Source organism: Podarcis liolepis, assembly GCF_965112155.1.
Source record: "Podarcis liolepis genome assembly, chromosome: 13".
Lineage (NCBI taxonomy): Eukaryota > Metazoa > Chordata > Lepidosauria > Squamata > Lacertidae > Podarcis > Podarcis liolepis.
The window spans coordinates 14,303,746-14,327,000 of NC_139573.1; the positions used below are offsets into that span (position 1 = coordinate 14,303,746).

Genomic DNA, 23,255 nt, shown 5'->3' on the forward strand with positions numbered 1-23,255 from the left:
CGGAACTGTACAAATAATAATAATAATACTAATAATAGTGAGATAAAAGAAACGCCAGGGAAGGAAATGCTAAACTGTGAGCGGCGACCATCATGCAACGCTTCTTAATTTGCATTTCCCTGCCTCCTCAATGGCGCGAAAGCTGGAGGTCCCCTACGCGTGCGCGCGCAGGTTGCTTTTTATCGATTCGCCCGAGGCGTAGCATGCAAAACAGACGTATGCAAATGAAGTAAAAAGGGGCTGGCCCGTGGAACGTTCCCCGGGAGCAGGAAAAAGGCGCTGTTTGCAGCCTCGTAATAGCTTCAAAAAAAAGAGAAGGCAACGCGGAACAGGTTGGTTTGGGAAAGCGGGTCAGGGAGGGAAATCGATGGAAAATATTGCACAGAGCGGTAGATTTTTTTTTTGAAAATAATAGAAAGCGGGAGGCAGATCATCAGCTTGCTTGCAGGCTCAGCGGTTGAGGATCAAGGAATTAGGGAAGTGGGCTGGAAAGGGTTAAGTGGCCAGGTAGGGCAGGGCGATTCAGATCAAGAGCTCAGCCCCAGAAGAGCCAGGGGTGGGTCCTGGGAGATAATGCGCGCCGGTTGATTGACTGATTGTCACCATGTCTTTAGTTTATGATACGATTAGCAAGGTTTGGTCACGCTGGGGGGTCGGTATCACCGCGGTAGCTGGGGAATCCGCACTTCCCCGGAGTCAGGTTTCTATCTGCGGGATCACAGTGGGGCGGAAATGGTGTCTCGAGGGCGTGTGACGAATGCATTTCACCGCAGCTGATTTGAAACAGTCCTCCGGGCCAGATAAATGTTGGTGAAGTTCGGTAGGTAAAGCACAGGCAAAACCCGGCAGAAAGACCAGCGTGATGATTGCAGCAGGAGCTTTTTCATTCGGTGCATGAAACGCCCCCTTGTGTGAACATAACAGCAATGGTTTGTTGTGTGTGCTTGTACATAAGAACTGTGAACATCGGGGCCATAAAGGCAGTGATGGGCAAGAGTTACGGCTTGTGACATTTCTGTGTTTGTTTCATTTCGGTACCTTTTGGCCACCATGTTTACAATTCCTGTCCCTGTGCATGTATGTATATCTGAGCAGCATTGGGTGCCAGCCTTTGTTGGGCATCTGCCAAGCCCAGGAAGGGTCCCCCTGCCAATCTTCTGCTCCTTTTCCTTGTCCTCTCCCTAGTGGGAATGGGACCCAGAAAAGAGGGGAGTAGCCACAGGCTTCCCTGTTGTGGCTTCATAAAGGTCTGAGGGAAGGCAGAAGGAGGGCCTGACCCAGTACAGCCAGGGAGTAAATACTACCGACTCCTGACAGAGCCGCCAGTGGCTTAAGAGATCTGTTCGGCCAGCCCACCCTGCTTCCTTAAGTCTGCCATCAACCTGAGAGGACTTTGCATCATTTGATTTAGTGTTTTAAAATTGCACCCTGCAATTTGGCAGAAAGGCAGTCCGTGGCACAAAGGTGTGCCCACTCAGACAGAACAGCCCCATTGGCTGTGCCTGGCCTGAACGCCCCCTGCCCCCCCCCAAAAAAAGCAGGAAGTGGTGCTATAACTTTCCACTCATACGGCCAAGTGGGCTCTCAATGGCTTCTGTTGCAATAATTTTTTTGGTCTATACCTGTATAAGGTGCCACAAAACTCTTATTAAGTATTTGCCATAGTAAGGCATGTAGTTCTGAAGCCTGTGCGTAAAGGATCATAGAACTGTAAAGTTGGAAGGGACCCTAAGGATCATCTTGTCCCAACCCCTGCAATGCAACTGTCTCATATGGGGATCAAAACCTGCAACCTAGGTGCTATCAGCACCACACGCTAACCAACTGAGCTATCCAGAATGAGGCATCTTCTTGCTGTAGAGGTCATCTGCAATGATCCCCAGTGATACTTCGGCTTCTTTGTTTAGGTGATTGTGTGAGGTGTTGACTCAGCCTCCTTTGCACGCTCTGACGCCGCCTCAGGGATGAGACGGAAGCGGAAGGCCCCCGAGCGCCAGAACGGGGAGCCCAGCACTGCTGGGGCTGAGCTGGAGCTGCGCTGGGAGTGGGAGACCCCTGGCGACAGGTGGCAGCAGTTCTTGCCCGAGCAGAGCGAGATCCTGAGCCAGGCAGCCCGGTGAGTTAGTGCAGGAAACTGCTTAATATTGGGAGTCGGATCACTGGGTCACTAGACATTGGCTGGCAGCATCTCTCCAGGGGTTGAGGGTCTTTCCCCAACCCTATCTGGAGATGCTGGGGATTGTGGCACTCCAGATCAACCTTTCTCAACCTTGGATCTCCAGATGCTGCTGGACTACAACTCCCATCATCCCTGACCAGTAGCTAGGGATGATGGGAGTTGTAGTCCTACAACATTTGGGAGGGGGCAGTGGTTGAGAAAGGCTGCTCTAGATGCTAGATGACAACTCCCATCATTCCTCACCTGGGAAGTTCCCTTATACCAAGCCAGACCATTGGTCCATCTAAGTCAGTGTTGTTTTCATTGACTGGCAGAAAGGGTCCCCCTCCCCCCAAAAAATCTCTATTTGGAGATGCCAGGAATTGAACCTGGGATTCTCAGCATGTGGAGCAGATGCTCTCCCTCTGAGCCAGGCCCCTTCACCACATTGGTGCTCCCATTGTTGACCCCCACACATGGAGAAGGCAGGCCGAATTGAGTCAGGGCGATGACATTGGAGGCGTCTGCGTTTCCTACAGAGCCGGGAAGCTCTCTGCGGACATCGGGGAGTCCTGTGTGGACCTGCGCAAGATGCTGCAACGGAATAAACAGACGGGGCTGGAATCGCGTGTGGCTGCAGCTGTGCAGGATCAGGATTCTTGTGAGCAAACTTTTAATTTTCTTGCATTTTCTTAGTGGATCCCGCCAGCAGACCAAGAGTCTTTCCTTTCCCATGGGCCAACTTTGGCAGATGAGCAAGCCCACACATCTGTCAGTCGCCTGATGTCCTTATTGTCAGGAGCTGGTCCTACTCTCGAGTAGGACCTTGGCAGAGACACATGCCTGACTGGCACATTCCCTCCATCCTGGTCAATCGTTCGGGAGCTTCAAAAGCTTTCTTCTGCCCAAATGTCAGAGTTGCTTCCAGATCCTAGCTCACAGAGGATCACGCTAGCCAGCGATCATTAAATAAAAGTCTTTATTGAGTTACAGTTTCCATTCTCAAGCTGCTGCGTGCAACTCTACGTCTTATGGTTAGATCGGCGAAGCTCCGTCTGAGTCTCCGCCCCTTGTACACCAACTTAATATCCTAGCCCTGCTCCACCTTTTCCGCCTGACTGTTCTTCTCTGGGTCCCTCTGCCCCCCGGGGTCTCTTCCTTCCGGGATTCTTCTGACGCTGACCCCCCGGACCCTCCTGTCTCCTTGCGCCGGGCTTTAGGACCTGGCTCCCTTTCCGGGCTGCCTACTGCGCCACCTTCCTGTGCATTTGAACTTGGCGTGCGCGCCCAACCTTCCACCTTCCGTCTAACCGTTTCTTCGCTCCCCGATGGAGGTGTGGCCACTCCTGACTCGTGCCCTCCCTCCTGTTGTGAGCTGCCAGCGCTTGATCCCTGGCGCCCTTCCTCTTCCCTGCTCTCTGGCGGTGACGCTGGTCCCGATTTCCAACTGCTCCCCTCTGAGTCCCCTCTGGCTCTATCTTCCTGGGGTGTCCCCCTAGTCTCCCCCCTTGCCCTGGCCACTGGTGCTCCTTTCTGTGAATCTTCTGATTCACTGGAAAGACTCGGAGATCTCGGGTCGTCGTCATCACTCATCTTTTCTTCTGCCTCCTCCCCCTCGCTCTCTGTTTCCTCCCTTGCCCTTGCCTCTGCTCCTGAACCCCTGACATCCATCCCCCCCTCGAAGCCCCCTCTTCCCCCCTCCCCTCCTTCCGGTGCGGGAGCTGGGTGCTGCCGTGTCAGGGGGACGAATGTCGGGTACAGTTCGCTTCCCGTGGCGGGCCTCCATCTGAAGTCTTCCGGTTCTTCCTCCCTGCTCTCGTCGACGACGGTCACCTCCGCTTCCATCTCTGTGCCGCCGTGCTCGAAACCCGGGTCGTCCCCGAAAACGTCCATGTCCGTCTCTCCCTCGCTTCCTTCTGGAGACGGTGCTCGTCCCGGGCCCTCCAGCCACTTTCTGCGGAACTGCTCCTCTGGTCGATCATCCCACCAATACGAGGGTTCTGAAGCAGATCCCGAGGGTGACCCCTCCGGGGAACGGGCGTCTCGTGTCGGTTCCTCGTCCGAGTCGAACCCCCGGAACGTGCTGGCTGAAAGCGTGGGCGTGAAAAGCCAGTCGTCGAAAAAGTCTGCTGGCATTGGCCTATGTGGGAAGAGGGCATGAAACTCTTCTTTGAGCAGAGGTTCGTCTAAAGCGTAGCCCGGCACCCAGCTGTTGGCACTGGCCGGGGTGCCCTCCTTGGCGAGAAGGTATTCTACCCCCTCTTCCCCCCATCTGGAGTCCAAAATCTCCGTGACTTCGTTGATGCGCTCCTCCTGTGCCACTCCCCCTTGCCCGGTTCTCTCTCGGAGCGGACTCGGTGCCGTTCCTGGTTCCTGAAACCTGTGAGGTGCCTTGTAGGGAGTGAGCACCGATCTGTGGAACACCGGATGCATCCTGGAGCCCTCCGGAAGCGCCAGCCTGAAAGCCACCGGGTTGACCTGCTCTTCGACTTGGTAGGGCCCCAGTTGTTTATGCCCTAGTTTCTTCTTCGCCAACGACCTGGCCGGCACTGCGTGGGCTGCTAACCAGACCCAGTCTCCCACATGGATCTCTTCGCCAACCCTTCTGTGTTTGTCCGCTTGTACCTTGTATGCGTGTTTAGCCAGCTCCAGGTGCCGCCGCAGCTGATCGTGGACCTCCTGCAACTCCGACGCGAACGCATCAGCTGTCTGCGGCTCCCCCTCCCCCATTCTTTCCAGTCCCGGGAAGGTTCTGGGGTGCCTCCCGTTGTTGGCGAAGAACGGCGTGACCCCCGTGGACACGTGCTTCGTGTTGTTGTAGGCGAACTCGGCGAGAGGCAGGTAATCCACCCACGTCGCAGGCTGTTGATTCGCATAACATCTCAGGTACTGCTGCATGATGGCATTGACCCGCTCCGCTTGCCCGTTGGTCTGCGGGTGTCTAGCCGACGCCAGGTTGATCTTGACGTTCAGGAAGCCCATCAGCTTCTGCCAGAAGTTCGAGAAGAACTGTCGCCCTCGGTCGGACAGAATAGACCGCGGCAGACCGTGAACCTTGAACACGTGATCTATGAACAGTTTGGCGGTTTGTTCCGCCGTGGCCACCTTCGCACACGGAATGAAATGTGCCATCTTGGAGAACAAGTCCACCACCACCAGCACAGCCGTCTTGCCCCTCGAGCTGGGCAGATCCGTGACAAAGTCCAGGGCCACTCTCTCCCATGGTTCGAACGGAGTTTGCAGCGGTTCCAGCAGTCCGGCCGGCGGTCTGTGCACTGGTTTGGCCCTCTGGCAGGTGTCACACCTCGCCACGTAGTCCGCGACTTCCCCTCTCATTCCGGGCCACCAGAAGTCTCTGGCGACTAATTCCACCGTCTTCTCCTTGCCAAAGTGCCCGGCAGTAGGCGCGTCGTGCAGCTGCTGCAGTACCTTGGCGCGAAGTTCGTCTCCCGGCACGTAGATGGCCCCTTTACGGATGAGCAATCCATCTCGCAGCTGGAACTCGTCGGTCGCTGCCGTGCCCCTGTGCACCTCTGCCATCTTTGCTTGCACGAAGGAGTCATCCTGCAACGCTCGTCGCACCGCCTCCAGGTCAACTGTTGCCGCAGCGCACGCCCACACTGTCGGTGCGAAGATGTGCATGGCGGCCGCTGGCGTTGCCTCCTCCAGATACTGTGGCTTACGGGAGAGAGCATCCGCCATGATGTTGGTGTCCCCCGGGACATACTCTATTCGGAAGTCGAAGTTCGCAAAGAACTCAGCCCAACGTATTTGCCTCTGGTTCAGGAACTGTGCCGTGCGCCAGTGCTCCAGATTCTTGTGGTCTGTGCAGACCTGTACCGTGTGCTTGGCGCCGATCAGGAAGTGCCTCCACGCTTTGAATGCTGCATGAATGGCCAGCAACTCCCTGTCCCAGATGGTGTAGTTCTGTTCGGACTTGCTGAGCTTCCTTGAGTAAAACGCTCCCGGCCTCCAAACCCCCTGCGGGTCCTTCTGCAGCAGGACTGCTCCCACGGCTCTGTCCGAAGCGTCTGTCTCCACCCTCATCGGCCTGCTGGGGTTGACGTGAAGCAGCTGCTCTTCCGACGCGAAGAGACGCTTGAGTGCCTGAAAGGACTGCTCCGCCTGCTCTGTCCAGATGAACTTCTTTTTCTTGGAGCTGAGCGTGTCCGTGATGGCCGCTGTCTGCATAGCAAAGCCTTTGATAAACTTGCGATAGAAGTTCGCGAAGCCGACAAACCGTTGGACCTCCTTCCGGTTGCGTGGGCTTTTCCAATCCAACACTGCTCGAACCTTAGCGCTGTCCATGGCGAGCCCCTTGTCAGACAACTTGTAGCCCAGGAAATCCACCTCCGTCACGTCGAATTGGCACTTCTCCAGCTTGGCGTAAAGCCTATGTTGCTGTAGCCTGCTCAGCACTTCCCTGACGTGTCTGTCATGCTCCTGCTGCGATTCCGAAAAGATCAGGATGTCATCCAAGAAACAGACGCACGTCTTGTAGAGGAGCCCCGCCAACACGTGATGCATGAAAGCTTGAAAAACGTGGGAGCCATTTTGCAATCCAAAAGGCATAACTCTATATTCGTAGGTGCCCAGGGGCGTGAACATGGCTGTCTTCCACTCATCTCCTTCCCGCATGCGAATGAGGTTGTACGCCCCTCGCAGGTCCAACTTGGTGAACACGCTGCCCTTGCGTACCTTTGCGAGGAGGTCGTCGATTCGGGGCATGGGGAAGTCCGATGGCTTGGTCACACTGTTCAAAATGCGATAGTCCACTACGAGTCTTTTTTGGGGCGTGTCCCGCTTCTTAACAAAGAATACCGGACTGCCCCCCGCTGCCTTGGACTCTCGGATGAAACCGCGCTCCAAATTATGATCTATGAACTCTTTGAGTTCCTGCAGTTTGTCCTCAGACATGGAATACAGCTTCCCTTTGGGCAGCGCCGCCCCCGGCAGCAGGTCAATTTTGCAGTCATATGGTCTGTGGGGGGGGTAGCCTGTCTGCCTCCTTCTCGCAGAAAACCTCCAAAAATTCTGCGTACTTGTGGGGAACCGCTTGCAGCGTGCCTAGCTGCAGCTGTGACTCCTCTTCCTCTCCTTCCTGCCGGGGCACGATGCAGTGTTCAGCGCAAAAGGAAGAGCCGAAGGTCAGCTGCCTCTGGTACCAAGCCAGCGTTGGGCTGTGCTTGTCCAGCCAACTCATGCCCAATACAATGGGCGTGTCCGATAGTTGAGTGACGTTGAAGCTAATGACTTCCCTGTGATTCCCAAGTCGCATCACCATTGGTGGCGTCTGCTTCACCACTTGCCCCCCTAGCAGCTCCCTGCCATCCACCGTGACAACCTGCAGGGGCAGCGTGGCAGGCAGCAACTGTATAGCGTGCCGGTCGACAAAGTCCTGCCCTATAAAGTCCGCATTGCTTCCTGAGTCAATGGTGATTGGCACGTCCATGGTGATTCCATTGGGCAGCTGGAGAGATGCGGTGAGCCGTACTACTGGTTTGGGCGGGAGGGGGTCCAGGGGCTGTAAAATCTCTGGGGACTGCTTCACTGACACGTCTGGCTGGGCCCCAGTGCCTCTTCCTCCAGCCAGACTCCGTCGTTTCCCTGCTGTGGTTCTGCTTGCTGCGTTGCTGCAGTTACCATTGCTGAGGCTGCAGTGTGCTTGTGGAGCCTCCGGGGACACTCTTTCGCCATATGCTGTGGATCATCACATATGTAACACTTCCTGTTCCCTCTAGGAGGCTTCGCTTTCACTGTTGCCGGTGCTAGGGCTCTGGCTGCTGACTGAGCCCTTGCACCTCCAACCTCCATAGGTTCCGCCCCTCCTCCTGGCGGAGGCGTGGATTGCGCACGCGCTGCTTCTCTGGGAAGGAAGGAGGAGCCCCTGGCTGGTTCGCGCCCTCCACGCCCTTCGTCCCTGCTCCACGGACGTTCTTCCAGCCGCACCCCCACCGCCAGCGCCCTCTGAACGATCTCCTGTGTGGTCCGGGGTCTCTCCCCCCTCGCAATTTCATCTTTAACCGAGCCATGCAATCCCTCCCAAAACAGGTCTCTTACAGGGGCCGAATCTCTGTCCCATTCCAGGGCACTGACCAAAGCGAAAAAGCGGGCATGGTACTGCCTTACGCTGGCCCTCCCTTGCCTTAGTCCATGTATCTGCTGCCGAGCAAGATCCACGTCAATGCTTGATAAAAAGCACCCATCCATCGCTTTAATAAAGGCATCCGCATTTTGGAGCGCCGGATCCTTATCTCTCCACAAATTGCGCAGCCATGCTTTAGCGTCTCCATGCAAATGGGACATGATGAATCCCACCTTCTCTTGCTCATCTCTAAAGTCTTTGTTCAGCAGTTGCAGTGCACACATTACATCTGCTCTAAAGTTGGGGTACTGTTGCAAATTCCCATCGAAGTGAGAGACCAGACCGCCTGTTCGTCTCCCCAACCCAACCCCCTCTGGTTTGGGTGTCAGTTGCCCTTGCTTCGTAAGCACTTCCAACCTGACCTGGAGATCCCTGTAGGCGGCAGCTGCGTCCTCCTCTCTCTTCCTGGATGCAAGAGCCTCGGCATTCAGTCGTGACACTGCTTCTCTGAGTTCCGCTATCTGCTGTTCGGCCGTCATATTGTCTGCCGTTCGTGAGCTCGCTAGTAGGCACCCGCTTTCTCTCCTCTCCGCGAGGCCGTGGATGCCCACAATTTATGAGACGGAGCTTACTGTCAGAGTTGCTTCCAGATCCTAGCTCACAGAGGATCACGCTAGCCAGCGATCATTAAATAAAAGTCTTTATTGAGTTACAGTTTCCATTCTCAAGCTGCTGCGTGCAACTCTACGTCTTATGGTTAGATCGGCGAAGCTCCATCTGAGTCTCCGCCCCTTGTACACCAACTTAATATCCTAGCCCTGCTCCACCTTTTCCGCCTGACTGTTCTTCTCTGGGTCCCTCTGCCCCCCGGGGTCTCTTCCTTCCGGGATTCTTCTGACGCTGACCCCCCGGACCCTCCTGTCTCCTTGCGCCGGGCTTTAGGACCTGGCTCCCTTTCCGGGCTGCCTACTGCGCCACCTTCCTGTGCATTTGAACTTGGCGTGCGCGCCCAACCTTCCACCTTCCGTCTAACCGTTTCTTCGCTCCCCGATGGAGGTGTGGCCACTCCTGACTCGTGCCCTCCCTCCTGTTGTGAGCTGCCAGCGCTTGATCCCTGGCGCCCTTCCTCTTCCCTGCTCTCTGGCGGTGACGCTGGTCCCGATTTCCAACTGCTCCCCTCTGAGTCCCCTCTGGCTCTATCTTCCTGGGGTGTCCCCCTAGTCTCCCCCCTTGCCCTGGCCACTGGTGCTCCTTTCTGTGAATCTTCTGATTCACTGGAAAGACTCGGAGATCTCGGGTCGTCGTCATCACTCATCTTTTCTTCTGCCTCCTCCCCCTCGCTCTCTGTTTCCTCCCTTGCCCTTGCCTCTGCTCCTGAACCCCTGACACCAAACATCACAGCGACCGATGCCAACAGATATCTGCAGACTTAGGGATCTGCAGAGTCTTCGCATCTTGCGTAACAGACCTCAGCAACTCAGCATTTTGGCTAATCTACTTTATAAACACACACAGTGCACTGCAACATGGCTCCCTCTCTCTCTAGCATCAGACAGCAAAGAGAAAAAAACAAAGGACAATAGTTCCACTTCATGGAACACAGTAACACAAACATCCTGTCATTGTCACTTCCCACTTTGTGGAGCCAAAACATACACCCTCATGTGATAGACAACAATCCCATGACTGCAATCATGGAGCAGGAATTCTAACACTTATGACATCAGACAAAACTTCAGAAGGGCCACAGTACGCGCCTTCAAAAGGATTTGCTATGAAGTCCATTTGCAGTTTAAATGCTGAAAGCTTCCAGGGGTCTGGTCTGAAGTCATGCAGTGATGCAACTGCTATGAGGAAGCTGAGCAGGTCAGTCCGTCTGGTCAGTGCATGGATGAGAGATAGCCTGGGAACCTCCATGGAACCCACCATGAGTTCCTGGAATAAAATGCAAAGTGCTTTTCATGGTGCTTTCCCTGGCTGCAGCATCACCTACAGTGTCGCACTCCAAATGCAAGACAGATTTGCTGCTCAGTGCGGACAGGGGTGTGTCAGCAGGTTAAATGCAGCCCATGTTGGGTGGCAAAGCCTTGTTGGGCAGTGAGGGGACATCACTGCAGGTTTTGGCCCTTAGCGCAGGGATGGGGAACATGTGGCCCTCCAGACCGTGTTGGACTACAATGTCCATCATTCCTGACCTTGTTGCCTGGGGCTGATGGGAGTTGGAGTCCAGCACCATCAAAACCACCCCTATTGTGCCCTTTGCCTTGAAGGCAAGTGTTCCTCTGGGCACATGTTCATTTACCCATTTCTCCTCACTGAAGGATTGCTAGAAAATGCATCCTAGTGCCTTAGGACTTGCTTCGCCAGGTTTTGACTGAGAAATCTTCTCTCCTCCTGCTCTCTCCCTGCCACTGTGCTGGTCCAGATTTTGTTTGGTGCTGGCAAGGAGACGAAGAAGGCGAGTGGCTTCCTTACCCTGTGGACACCTGCCTGGCCCTGCAGGCAGCCAGGAATGGCCATGGAGAACCCACAGTGGAAGTGATGGTTGGGCGGACACGCTACAAGCTGGACACAGCCCGCATGGTGCAGACCAACAGCCGGACTGGGTTTGAACGTCTGATGGAACGCAGGGAGTCAGGTACAAGGATGTAGGGTTTTACGTTGGTGATAATACTTTGCATTCTTCCAGTCCTCATTGAGGCTTCAGATTAGCGTTGCAAGAAAGGCCAGCAAGAAAGATTGGGAAGCTCAGGCCTGTGGACCTAGCATGCCTGTAGGACTCTCCCTGTGCTGCAGCCCTGCATTGCACCCACCTTGAATGTTTTTGCCAGGCCAAAATATTCCCTTTCCTTCCAATAATGCCTTTTCATTGCACGGGTGCAGAATGGAGAGGGAGCGGGGCTGAAATGGCGAAATTAACAGTGAAATCAAGAGGACATGTTGACGAAGTGTTTAAGGAAGAATGGAAACAACTGATGGATTATCCATCAAATTATCACCCATATATGAAGTCTCCGGTAGGATTTGAAAAATAAGCAGTGGATTACTGAAAGAGGAGGAAACTGTTTAAAAATGTATATGATGATAAATGTTTTGAAATATTTTTGGAAACTTCATAAAAATGATACAAAAAAATGAGAGGGGTGTGTGGGAGATATATAAAGGTAAAGGGACCCCTGACCATTAGGTCCAGTTGTGGCCGGCTCTGGGGTTGCGGCGCTCATCTTGCTTTACTGGCCGAGAGAGCCGGCATACAGCTTCCGGGTCATGTGGCCAGCATGACTAAGCCGCTTATGGCGAACCAGAGCAGTGCACAGAAACGCCGTTTACCTTCCCGCTGGAGCGGTACCTATTTATCTACTTGCACTTTGACATGCTTTTGAACTGCTAGGTTGGCAGGAGCAGGGACCGAGCAACGGGAGCTCACCCCGCCATGGGGATTCGAACTGCCGACCTTCTGATCGGCAAGTCCTAGGCTCTGTGGTTTAACCCACAGCACCACCTGTGTCCCTGGGAGATATATAGATGGGGATATATTTATGCCAAGGTAGAACCAGTTCATAGCCTCCCAAAATCTCTCTTACACTTTTCAGAAGCTGCAACCAGCAGGCCTGCTCCACCTTGGGCTTTTCTCTCTCTTTCAGACGCTGCAGAGACTGAGGACAGAGGATCCCAGCCAAGCAACAGCATCTCAGGGACCGAAAGCCCCGTTCCTGCTAAGAAGGCCCGGGGCGGAGGGGATACCGCAACATCTCAAGGAGACGCAGATAACAAGGGTAACAGCCAAATGGACAGGTCTTAGTGGATCGGCCTGTCAGCCAAATCCGCCAACAACTTGAGCCTAGCAGCTCAGACCTTGGGGATATAAGCAGGTGGTGATTTATAGCATGAACTGAAGCACCTCTCCCAGGAGGCTGCTGGCTGTGTTTATTGCCAGAACGTACTGCCTGCTTTTAAGCAGCTCGGGATTAACACTCTCAGGAACTAGAACCGTGTATATTTTTAAAGAAATGCCGAGGTTCTTAAGAGGCTAGCTAGTAGCATCGTAGATGCCAAGTTTGTGAGGGATTGGGGTGAATTTAATCAGCACATCTGTGCTCCAACCCACCTCCTTTCCCTCCGCAGAGGCCGTGAGGACGCTGATAGTGAAGGGAAAAGCACCCGTGGATCCAGAATGCTCTGCCAAGCTGGGCAATGTAAGGCACCTACTGGCATGAATGGAAAACCGTTGGCCTCTAGTTTGCTGAGACTACCATTCCTGACCCTCGGCCTGTCAGTCTGGGGCTGAAGGGATTTGGAGGCGAGCACCACCTTGGCTAAGCCTCATAACAGCAGCCCCTCCTGACTGAAAACATATAAAACGCACGTTCAAAAACAGAAGGGAGGTGGTTTTTAATTTACAGTGGTAGCTTGTTTCTCAAACTTAATCCGTTCCGGCAGTCCGTTCCAAAACCAAAGCGTTCCAAAATCAAGGCACGCTTTGCGATAGAAAGTAATGCAAAATGGATTAATCCGTTCCAGACTTTTATAAATAACCCCTAAAACAGCAATTTAACATGAATTTTGCTATCTAACAAGACCATCGATCCCTAAAATGAAAACAACAAACAATGTACTGCAGTAACACATTCAATCAATCAGTAATAATAATAATAATACCTTTATTATCATTGTACAACCTGTGTAGCTGAACTGGGTTCCACACAGTCAGAATAACAAACAAAAAAGAGCCACAAAAAGGCAAAATAAATAGCAAAAACAGACAGACCTCAGCGTAACACTCAAAACGGAAGCGTGGCACTCAAATCAGAAGCATATCACTCAAACAGAGCAGGTTCAGCTTCCAGAAAAAGTTCGCAAACCAGAACACTTCTGGGTTTGCAGTGTTTGGGTTCCAGGTTGTTTGAGTACCAAGATGTTTGAGAACCAAGGTACCACTGTATTGTACTACTCTTTGAGTAACAGGGATGGGCCTTCCCTATGGCCTTTCAGATGACTACAAATTCCCTCATATTGCCCCAGGGCTGTTGGCAGTTGGAGCCCAACAACAAGGTCAGTGGTGGGGGACGATGACAAGTACCTGCATTCTGAAGTAAAAGCTTACCAAGGACTTAAGAACAGGCATGTTGGGCCACAACAGTTGGCTGGTCAATCTAGCTTGGTAGCTCGATGCCGCTTGGCTAAAAAAAAAATTAAAAGGTTAGCCACCCCTGCTCATGCTATTTTCTAATCATTTTGCTCTGAAAATAACCATCTTTTTTCTTCTCTCTTTCCTGCTGCTCTTCCTTCCCAAACAAGGCTCACGTTTATTGTGAGGGAGACGACGTTTACGATGTGATGTTGAATCAGGTGAGTGGGCTTGTAGGCTACTTTTCACCTGCATTTTAGTGGATAGTTAAACTAGATGCCTGTATAGCGCAGGGTGATGGAAGCAAACGGGGAGACTCGTGTTCAAATCCCCACTTAGCCACAAACCTTGAGCCAATCTCTCTGCCTAACCTACCATTGTAGGGTTGGTGTGAAGATTAAACAGTCCTGGGGAGGGGAGGTATATATACTTTGCTTGGGAAGGGGGGGCATCACTTGCTCACGAGGAGATACCTTTCTCAAATTGCACAACAGCCCAGATCCGGAGCTTTGGGGGCTCTGGAGTTATTTGAGACCGGGAAGTGGCTCCACCTCTTCCTCTGACAGCCGCAAGTGTTCTTCAGCAGATTCCCAACTGAGGGTCCTTCAGCTGTGGTTCTAGGGGACCCTGCTCGCTCCTCAAGTTCCTCAATCTGTGGAGTATCTGGTTTATCCTCCAAGGACCCCGTACCAGATCAGGGCTAGGCATGACTATAACATATGCACCAGATGAACTTTTTCAGGGAGGGGTGCTGCCACTGATCTGCTCTCACCGTCTTCCTTCTCCTTGGTTCCTCCCAGACAAACCTCCAATTCAACAACAACAAATACTACCTAATCCAGTTGTTGGAGGATGACAGAGCCCGGAACTACAGCGTCTGGATGCGTTGGGGGCGTGGTGAGTCATGAACTTGGGGGCGATCGTATGACACAGTCGCTGAGGATGGAGCCCCTAGAGGCTGTATAACATTTGGAGTTGTATCCAAAGTTAGTCATACGCAGAGTAGGTAAAGGTAAAGGGACCCCTGACCACTCAGTCCAGTCGTGACCGACTCTGGGGTTGCGGCGCTCATCTCGCTTTATTGGCCGAGGGAACCGGCGTATAACTTCTGGCTCATGTGGCCAGCATGACTAAGCCGCTTCTGGCGAACCAGAGCAGCACACGGAAATGTCGTTTACCTTCCCACCAGAGCAGTACCTATTTATCTACTTGCACTTTGATGCTTTTGAACTACTAGGTTGGCAGGAGCTGGGACCAAGCAATGGGAGCTCACCCCGTCACAGGGATTCGAACCGCCAACCTTCTGATCAGCAAGCCCTAGGCTCTGTGGTTTAACCCACAGCGCCACCTGCGTCCCTATACTCAGAGTAGCCCCATGGAAATCAATAGACATGGCTCACCTACTTGCGTTGATTTCAAAGGGTCTACTCAAAGTTGAACCTCTGGTTGCTCATGATGGATTGCAACAAGATGGGAAATCTCACTTTCAAGTCTTGTTTGTGAGCTTTGCCCCAGCAATCTGGTTGACCACTGTCGGAGACAGAGCATTGGATTGGCCCCATATAGCAAAGCAGTTATCTGCTTCCCTCATTCCAAAGTGTGTGGTTGTGGCTCTGTAGAAACCATCCCTTGGAGCCACGGCTCTTGGACTTCCTTCACAGCTCCAGAAAGCAACACGTCATCTCTTCCACTGTCCCACACTCTACAATGGTGTTTTTTTCTTAGCCTTCCCCCATTCTCTCTTTGTCTCTTTCCTTCTCAGTTGGTAAGCCGGGTCAGCACTCGCTTGTGAGTTGTGCTGGAGATTTAGCTAAAGCCAAAGACATCTTCACCAAAAAGTGAGTCACATTGGGAATTTTGGAGGTCTTCCCCCATCCCATCCAATGCCTGCCCTCCTTGAACTGGTCTCGTGTCTTCTTTCCTCTACCTCTTTTAGGTTTTTGGACAAAACCAAGAATGAGTGGACCAAGCGTTGCAGCTTCCAGAAGGTTCCTGGCAAATATGATATTCTCCACCTGGACTATGAAGCCAATGATGCAGTGAGACTTCAGGGAGGGAAGGAGCAGGGAGGGGAGGTCTTGTGGCTGAAGGACGCTCTGCCTCATAATCTTTTGCTTTACATTCTTTCCAGAATGAGGAGAAAGCTGCCTCGCAGAAGACAGCCTCGTGCCCCAAGCCTGTGTCACAGCTGGACCCACGAGTTCAGGCCTTGGTGAAGCTGATTTGCAGCATCCGCACCATGGAGGAAATGGTGGTGGAGATGAAGTATGACACCAAGAAGGCTCCTCTAGGCAAGTGGCCCTAACTTGTCACTTTTATATCTAACTTAGTTCAGGAGCTCTAAAGAGAGAAGAGCGGCAAAGAGGAAATCTTTTAATACAGAAATCTGGAAACCACAAGAGGGGAGAGTGTTCTCATGCTCGAATCCAGCTTGCGGGTTTCCCACAGGCATCTGGTTGACTACTGGGTATTGGATGGGCCATTGGCCTGATCCAGGAGGCTCTTCTTGTGTTCTTACGTTTGGAGTGAAATCTGGAAGCAAATGTCTCATACTATATAATAAAACCCTAAGGATGTTGTCACGCTACAGTTCTCATGGCCGCCAGTAGACTTTGGCCCTTTCTTTCTCCTTCCCCCACAAGAGCGGCGGCAGCAAAGTGTAAAGGGAGGGGTGAATAGTTGTGGTTTAGGCAAGGGGGGGTCATGTAGGTGAGTGGCGTGTGCAGGGGTGGGAGCCCCTAGTAGTTGTTGTTTTAATTCCACTGTGCTACACCATTGGGAGAATTGTTGCTTTCCATGTCATTTCAAATGGGCTGCATTGCTTGGGCAAGTTAAGCATAAAGCCCAGTAACTTTTGGGGGGCAGACAGAAACACCTTGGGCTGAGTTCTTCTCTCTCCCATGTCCCCTCCAGGAAAGCTGACGGCTGAACAGATCAGCGCAGGGTACCAATCGCTGCAAAAGGTAGAGGCATGTCTCAAGCGGAAGCAGACCGGCCGTGCCCTGGTGGAGGCCTGCAATGAATTCTACACGCGGATTCCCCATGATTTCGGGTTAGTGCTGCCAGGCCAGGGGCAACCCTCCTTACCTTGGGCTCCCAGTGGCTCAGGGATGGGACTCTGTTGTCTCTCTATACTCAGAACTCCGTACAACCCACTTTCCAAGTTATTCACGATCATGTAATATATGCCTCCCCCCCCCCAACCACCTTCCTGCCACGGTGTGGATGCAGGACCAATCGCCTCATCCTCCAGGCTCTTTTCATGTTGTCAACGACAACAGTCCTCTGCGTGCTTTACATAGGCACATAAGAAAATATTGATCAAATCAAGCATTAGAAACGAGAATAATGTGTACCAAAATATAGATAAACTCAACAGTTTTAAACCAAGTATAAAAACCAAGGAATGCGGGTGGTGCTGTGGGTTAAACTACAGAGCCTAGACTTGCCAATCAGAAGGTCGGCAGTTCGAATCCCCGCAACGGGGTGAGCTCCCGTTGCTTGGTCCCTGCTCTTGCCAACCTAGCAGTTCGAAAGCACGTCAAAGTGCAAGTAGATAAATAGGTACTGCTCTGGTGGGAAGGTAAATGGCGTTTCCGTGCGCTGCTCTGGTTCGCCAGAAGTGGCTTAGTCATGCTGGCACATCACCCAGAAGCTGTATGCTGGCTCCCTTGGCCAATAAAGCGAGATGAGCGCCACAACCCCAGAGTCGGTCATGACTGGACCTAATGGTCAGGGGTCCCTTTACCTTTACCTATATATGGTAAAATTCCCAGCATGGATAGGCATTCCTTAAAGTTTGTAGCAGCTGTTGAAAACATCAACAGTGAAGGTACCTGCCTAACATTTCATAACTGGGGAGTTGCAGAGAGCAGTTGCTGCCGCACGAAAGGACCAGTTCTTTGCAAGTGTAGAACAGTGTGTGTAGGAGTGCAAAACCCAATGAATGTATATACCCCCCCCCTTCGTTTCTGCAACCTTTCCTAAAGTCTGTGCCCCCACCCCGATCCCCTTTTGCAGACTGAGGACCCCTCCGCTGATCAGCACAGAAGAGGAGCTGCAGGAGAAGGCTCAGCTGCTGGAGGTAAGAGCGCTCAAATGCAAGTGGGGGGAGCGAATGGGATGCCCCCAGTATCTGGCCAGCAGAATGCCAAGATCATGCTAGGAAAGGGAATTTCATTTTTTAAAAAAAATTCTTTTAAAGCAAAGAACAGCAGCAGTAACAAAATAACATAACATATTCTTTCTTTGTTCTTCATTCTTATTTATTTAATTCACTAATAGTCTCAACAAAATTGTAAATATATCTTTTTAAAGGAAATTGAATTTCCTTCCCATGCAAATTTGGAGGAATAAGTGACTGGGCCTCAAGCCTCCTAACTCCCCTCATTCCAGATGGGGAGTGGGAGAAGGAACTGATTGAGACTATCCCAATCAATCAATCAATCAATCAACAGACAGAAGATGCCCACCATGGATGGATCAATTTGGGTAGTGCTGGTGGTCCTGCTGTCCTGTGAAAACGCTCCTGCCACTCCCGCCTGCTTTCCTTTTGCCCCTCAAGGCTCTCGGCGAGATCCGTGCTGCCATTAAACTGGTGCGGTCAGAGCAGCTGGACAAGGAGCACCCGCTGGACCGGAACTATCGCGGCCTCAGCTGTGAGATTCGACCTTTGGAGAGGGAGAGTCCTGACTTCCCAGTATGTGAGGGACAGGGACTGGGCGGGTGGGGAGGGGAAGTCCCAGGAAAACTCTGCCCATGCTTTAAAAAAATAAAAATATGTGGGGAGTTGTTGCTTCTCCTCTGATAGTTCCCTACTCCTTCCCAGGTCTTGGAGCGCTACCTGTTGTCCACTCATGCTCCCACGCACCAAGATTACACCATGACGCTGCTGGAGGCCTTTGTGCTGAACAAGGAGGGCTCCGATCCAGACTCGACCTTCCGCTCCGACCTCCCCAACCGGTGAGTGGAAGGAGCGGGGTGGGGGGCGAGGAGAGAGACACCCCACTTGAGCCTGTTTTTATTTATTTATTGCATTTATATAGGCCACCTTTCCTCCAAGTAGCTCAAAAGTGTGGCCTACATACCCATCCTGGCTAGCTCAGTCGGTTAGAGCATGGTGTTGCTAACCCCAAGGCTGCAGGTTTGATCCCCGTATGGGACAGCTGCGTATTCCTGCATTGCAGGGGGCTGGACTTAGATGACCCTCAGGGTCCCTTCCAACTCTACAGTGCTATGATTCTCTTCTCACAACAACAACAACAGCCCTGCGAGGTACATTAGCCTGAGAGCGAGCAACTGGCCCAAGGTCTTGCAGTGAGCTTCATGACTCAAGTGGGGATTTGAACCTGGCTCTCATGAGTCATATCATTCTAGAATTGTAGATTTGGAAGGGGACCCCCAAGGCTCATCTAGTCCAACCCCCCTGAAATCCTAGCCCAGCACTGTAACCTCTAATCCAGCCTTTCTCAACCTGTGGGTCCCCAGATGTTGTTGAACTACAACTCCCATCACCCCTAGCTAGCAAGGCCAGAGCTCAGGGATGATGGGAGTTGTAGTCCAACAACATCTGGGGACCCACAGGTTGAGACACCATGCTGGCTCTCAGCCTAGAGATCCCCATTGTGATTCTCTTCTGGGCTTCTTCCCCTTTCTCAGGACACTGCTGTGGCACGGATCGCGCCTGGGCAACTGGGCAGGGATATTGAGTCACGGGTTGCGGGTGGCCCCCCCGGAAGCCCCTGTCACTGGCTACATGGTGAGTCTCCCCACTTTGTCCTCTGCTGAGCTCTTGGCCTGTTGCTCCTGGCTCACCTCATGGCAGGGCTGACCTTACTGAGCTTCCTTTCCTTCCCTTCAAGTTTGGGAAAGGAATCTACTTTGCCGACATGTCCTCCAAGAGTGCCAACTACTGCTTTGCCACCCGTGAGAAAGACGTCGGCTTGCTGTTGCTGTCGGAGGTGAGATCTGCATCCCATTTTGGGGGGAGGGGGCAAAGAGCGCCTGCACACGTAGACTACAATTCCCTCAGTTCCGGGTTTTATATGTAACTCTGTGTTTTTGTAATATTTCATTTTAAGTTGTCTGTTGTTTCTTCAGGGGTTTTTTTGTGTTCGTGTGCACACTGCTTGGAGGTGTTTTAATACTAAGCAGTATCAAAACTAAGTGATAAAAAAAATCACAATTTATATGCACACAAAAAACGGGAATGAAGGGCAGATGAAATTAATGGACTATGCAGGATTAGATAAAATGACAGGAAGGATTCGAAACCTGCAGGATCAGAGATTCTCAGAGGACTGGAGTAAATATGTGAATTATTTGAAGAGTAATTGTAATCAACAGATTACGCTAGTAGGACTACAAGAAGTTTTGTAAGGAGGTCTATGTGAAATATTGCAGAGAAAAGCATGAAGAGAATTATTAGTGAAGGACTATTAAAAATAATAGTGAAACTAATGAAATGCAGATTAAGTGATAAAGACTGAAAAATCTTCAAATGTGGTGGATGGAAGTCCAAAACATTGTATAAGATAAGAAAATATGTTGTATGTCTTTTGGAAACTTTATGTAAAAGTTAATAAAATGTATTAAAAGAAAAAAGGGGGATGAAGGGAACTGTAGTCCAAAATAACTGCTTACCGCAGCTCTAGCCTTCCCTGGAGTGTAAATAAATACATAAAAGACTCGGTGGGGCAGCCCTGTGATTCAAATTTGCAGAGTATAGGCCCAGTTTAGGCTGACTTTTGGAGAGAAAGAGAGACTTAGGCTGGCAGGACTTGTTGCTGAGTTGAGGAGTGACAGCGGGGTGTTATGGGCTCTGTAGACTGTGGATGGATTGAACCCTCGGACTAGCCTTTAGCTTACTGGCAAGAACTGCTGGTTCAGTACAAATTAGCCATAGTGGTTAGAGCATCTGACTAGGACCTGGCAGAGACCAGGGTTCAAATCCCCACTTGGACCAAGGCTCTGCCTCTCAGCCTAACCTACCTCACAGGGCTGTTGTGGGGAGGAAGTGAGATGAGGGAGAACAATGTCCCCCACTCTGAGCTATTTGGGATCCAAATGCAAGAATTGATAACTAATATTAAAACAAGTGCCTCTGTGCAGTTAAGATTGCAGTGAGCTGAGATGGCACTACTCCATACATTGCATACAGGACAACTGGACATATTACATTAAAAAACACACCAAACAAAATGTTAAAATAACTTTTAAAAAGCGCAAGGGAAAGGGGGAGGTGTGCCTGGGGCTCAACCTTGTAAAACCAGTATCCCCACAACCCATCACCGCCCCATATTCCTCCTTCCTCTGATCGCTTCTCAAATTAGAGGCCATTTACAGGAGTTCAGCTACAGTGTTTTAAATATTCAAGTGATGAATGCATGAACTGGGGATGAAGTTCTGCTCTCCTGCCTCTGTAGGTAGCTCTGGGCGAATGCAACGAACTGTTGGAGGCCAACCCTGAAGCGGAGAAACTGCTGACCAGCAAACATTGCACCAAAGGGCTTGGCAAGATGGCGCCGTCCCCGGCCAACAGCATGACACTGTGAGTTTGGAGTGGGTGGAGGAAGCCTACCTGGCTGAAAATTCAAAGGCTGTCCTTAAGGCAGCAGAGAGATTTGTGGACCAGGGTGTTTCCATGCATCTCTGAATAAATAAAAAAATTCCTTCCGGTAGCACCTTAGAGACCAACTAAGTTTGCACACGAAAGCTCATACCAATAACAAGCTTAGTTGGTCTCTAAGGTGCTACCAGAAGGAATTTTTCTATTTTGTTTCGACTACGGCAGCCCAACACGGCTACCTACCTGTAACTAGATCTCTGATTAAAAACACTCCTGGTGCAGGCAAGGCACATGGGTGTTTGTGTGCAACATGAATTTCTAAACACTGTGTTCTCTTTTTCCTTCCCTGGCAGCCATGGGGCTCTGGTCCCCCTGGGCCCTGCTGCAGAAACCGGGGTGGTGAACCCCAACGGCTACACCCTGAATTACAATGAGTTCATTGTCTACGACCCACGGCAGGTGCGCATGAAGTACCTCCTCAAGGTGCGCTTCAATTTCACCCAGCTCTGGTGAAGTTCAGCAGGCGAAGCAGAGGAGGATGGCAACAGAAAAACCACAGGCCTTGTTTTTTCCAAGCTGACGTCTCAAGTGCCTTTAAGCTGAGAGACTTGAGAACTTGACCTCCTTCCATGGAATTTTATTCCTAGAGTGCAGTTGATTAAAACTTGGTTTAATACACTGGCCTTGTTAAGGGAGTTGACAAAGGCACCCCTTTTGTAGAAAACAGGCTATGGTGTTGTGTTAGGAAGACTGTGGAACAACTAAAGCCTTGGAGCAGCAGTGGGCTGTAGGCCTGCAAAGCCTTTCTCAAGTTATTTCAAAAGCCCTCCCCTCCCCTTGGGTTTAAGGTGCTTCACCTGTTTCTTCACCCTTCTAATCCCACAACTGCTGCTTCTGCAGATCGGTCAGTAGTAACACGCCTCTTCTGATGCTTGCCAAGTGCTCTGGAATCACCTTGAAGCAAGACAAGGAGAGGGCAAAGGAAGGTGATGCCTCAAGGCCCCTTGAAACAGTGGGCTGCAAAGGCGCAGGTGCCTCCTTTGCTGTTGCTCAGCTGTTTCCCAGTCAGCTGAGTGCCGGGGGGGGTACAGGACTCCCCTTCTTGCTATATGTCTCTCCCCTCCTCCCCTTCTTCAATAATGAAGAAAGGTGTGAGAGACTGGTTGTGGAGTGGTGGCCTCAGTCTCTACTGGCATGTTCTCTTCCTCCTCCCAGGAAGGCATGCAACGAAAGAATGGGGGCCTCTTGTCTCAGAAAGCTTCCCCATTCCATGCCTTAAAGCAGAGTTTCAGCCCAGGAGGTCTCTCTTATTACCCAAAAGGCAATTTTGGTCACACAAACCCTTTTGTCAACTGCATAGGATGTCACGTGGGGACAAGTATAAAGGTGACCCAGCCAAGCCAAAAGGAGCTTCTGAAGTCTTGCCACAAAGCACAGGGACTTTCAAAGATGCCCCTATGCTGTGCCTTGAAGGCCCAATATCCGGGCTTCAAAGCACAGCGCCAGCCCACGTTGCCATTTCTCAGCCCTGCTGCTCCTCACTGTTTACTAAGTACGGGTTCTTTAGCACAGAGGAACACAAAAATGGTTGACATTGCTCCATTTTATTTCTTAATTGACTTGTAAAATAAGGGAAGGCACATTAGCAAAATAAAAACACTATACAGAAGGCATCAGTGGTTGCAAATTTGTCATCACAGTATTTTGAAGGCAAAGGGGGCGCAGGGGAAATCTGTACACACAATAGATTTAGCCCTTCTGAAACTTGTCTTTCACCTCTGTGGTTAGGTAGAGGTGAGCTACAAAGCTTGACTGGCTCAACCCCAGACTCCAGCCAGGTTTCTAAGGTGGTTCCTCACATGGTATCTGAATTCTGTGGCCTACAGTTGCTAAGCAAGCATAGGCTGTGACAGAATCACGGCCTCCACATCAACTAAGAAGCCATGCGGGGTCTGCAGATTCCAGCTGCTGAGAGGGTAGGGGCAAGGCTGAGGAGGTAGCAGCAAAACAGCTGCATTCATCTCTGGAAAGGAGAAGTGCCAGGCTTAAGAGGCTGCTGGCAGGAGCTCTCCCCCGAAAGCCACGTCCCTCAAGCAGAGACGGAGCTCCACTCCAAGGAATAAACGTTGCCCAGAGTGTCACCCGCGTAGAGAAAAAGGGAGGAGTCTGCATCGGTCCAAGGCTGGAGCTGTGAAACTGGCCCATGGCATCGGAACTGGCCCAGCTGTGTAAAGGAAACAGGATAGAGAACAAGGAAGGGTTAGAAGAAAAGCTTTGCATACAGAAATGAAAGATGGGGAAGAGGTTAGGTTTGTTG

General features: G+C 51.6%; 2 protein-coding genes across 6 annotated transcripts in view; one reads left to right on the forward strand and one right to left on the reverse strand.

The window, feature by feature from the left end:
* Nucleotides 1-175: 175 nt before the first annotated feature.
* PARP2 (poly(ADP-ribose) polymerase 2) lies at nucleotides 176-22,607 on the forward strand. Of its 2 annotated transcripts, none has more exons than XM_083471147.1 (19): nucleotides 176-332; nucleotides 1,908-2,116; nucleotides 2,698-2,819; nucleotides 10,669-10,881; nucleotides 11,888-12,019; nucleotides 12,369-12,439; nucleotides 13,542-13,592; nucleotides 14,172-14,268; nucleotides 15,134-15,209; nucleotides 15,308-15,410; nucleotides 15,503-15,662; nucleotides 16,285-16,423; nucleotides 17,392-17,455; nucleotides 17,936-18,070; nucleotides 18,200-18,333; nucleotides 19,030-19,129; nucleotides 19,233-19,331; nucleotides 20,796-20,920; nucleotides 21,292-22,607. In XM_083471147.1, the coding sequence occupies exons 2-19, from the start codon at nucleotides 1,965-1,967 to the stop codon at nucleotides 21,449-21,451; spliced, it is 2,133 nt and encodes a 710-aa protein (XP_083327273.1). In that variant the 5' UTR covers nucleotides 176-332; nucleotides 1,908-1,964; the 3' UTR covers nucleotides 21,452-22,607. The 2 variants fall into 2 exon arrangements, with proteins under 2 accessions (XP_083327273.1, XP_083327274.1); XM_083471148.1 differs by lacking the exon at nucleotides 176-332 and adding an exon at nucleotides 362-820.
* The window catches only part of TEP1 (telomerase associated protein 1), a gene marked incomplete at its 5' end in the record, with an annotated part of 52,343 nt that continues 51,611 nt past the window's right edge, over nucleotides 22,524-23,255 (reverse strand). For all 4 annotated transcript variants that reach the window (XM_083471074.1, XM_083471073.1, XM_083471072.1 and 1 more), the window contains one exon: nucleotides 22,524-23,162. In XM_083471074.1, the coding sequence (XP_083327200.1) occupies nucleotides 23,028-23,162 (135 nt within the window). In that variant the 3' untranslated portion in view covers nucleotides 22,524-23,027. The remainder of the gene's footprint in view (nucleotides 23,163-23,255) is intronic.

Excerpts from the sequence above, each read along its gene's own strand:
- PARP2 (XM_083471147.1), top strand. The coding sequence starts at position 1,965 with ATGAGACGGAAGCGGAAGGCCCCCGAGCGCCAGAACGGGGAGCCCAGC. Across the intron at positions 15,210-15,307 it reads AAAGACATCTTCACCAAAAA|GTTTTTGGACAAAACCAAGA; the intron begins GTGAGTCACATT and ends TACCTCTTTTAG. Across the intron at positions 20,921-21,291 it reads CCGGCCAACAGCATGACACT|CCATGGGGCTCTGGTCCCCC; the intron begins GTGAGTTTGGAG and ends CTTCCCTGGCAG.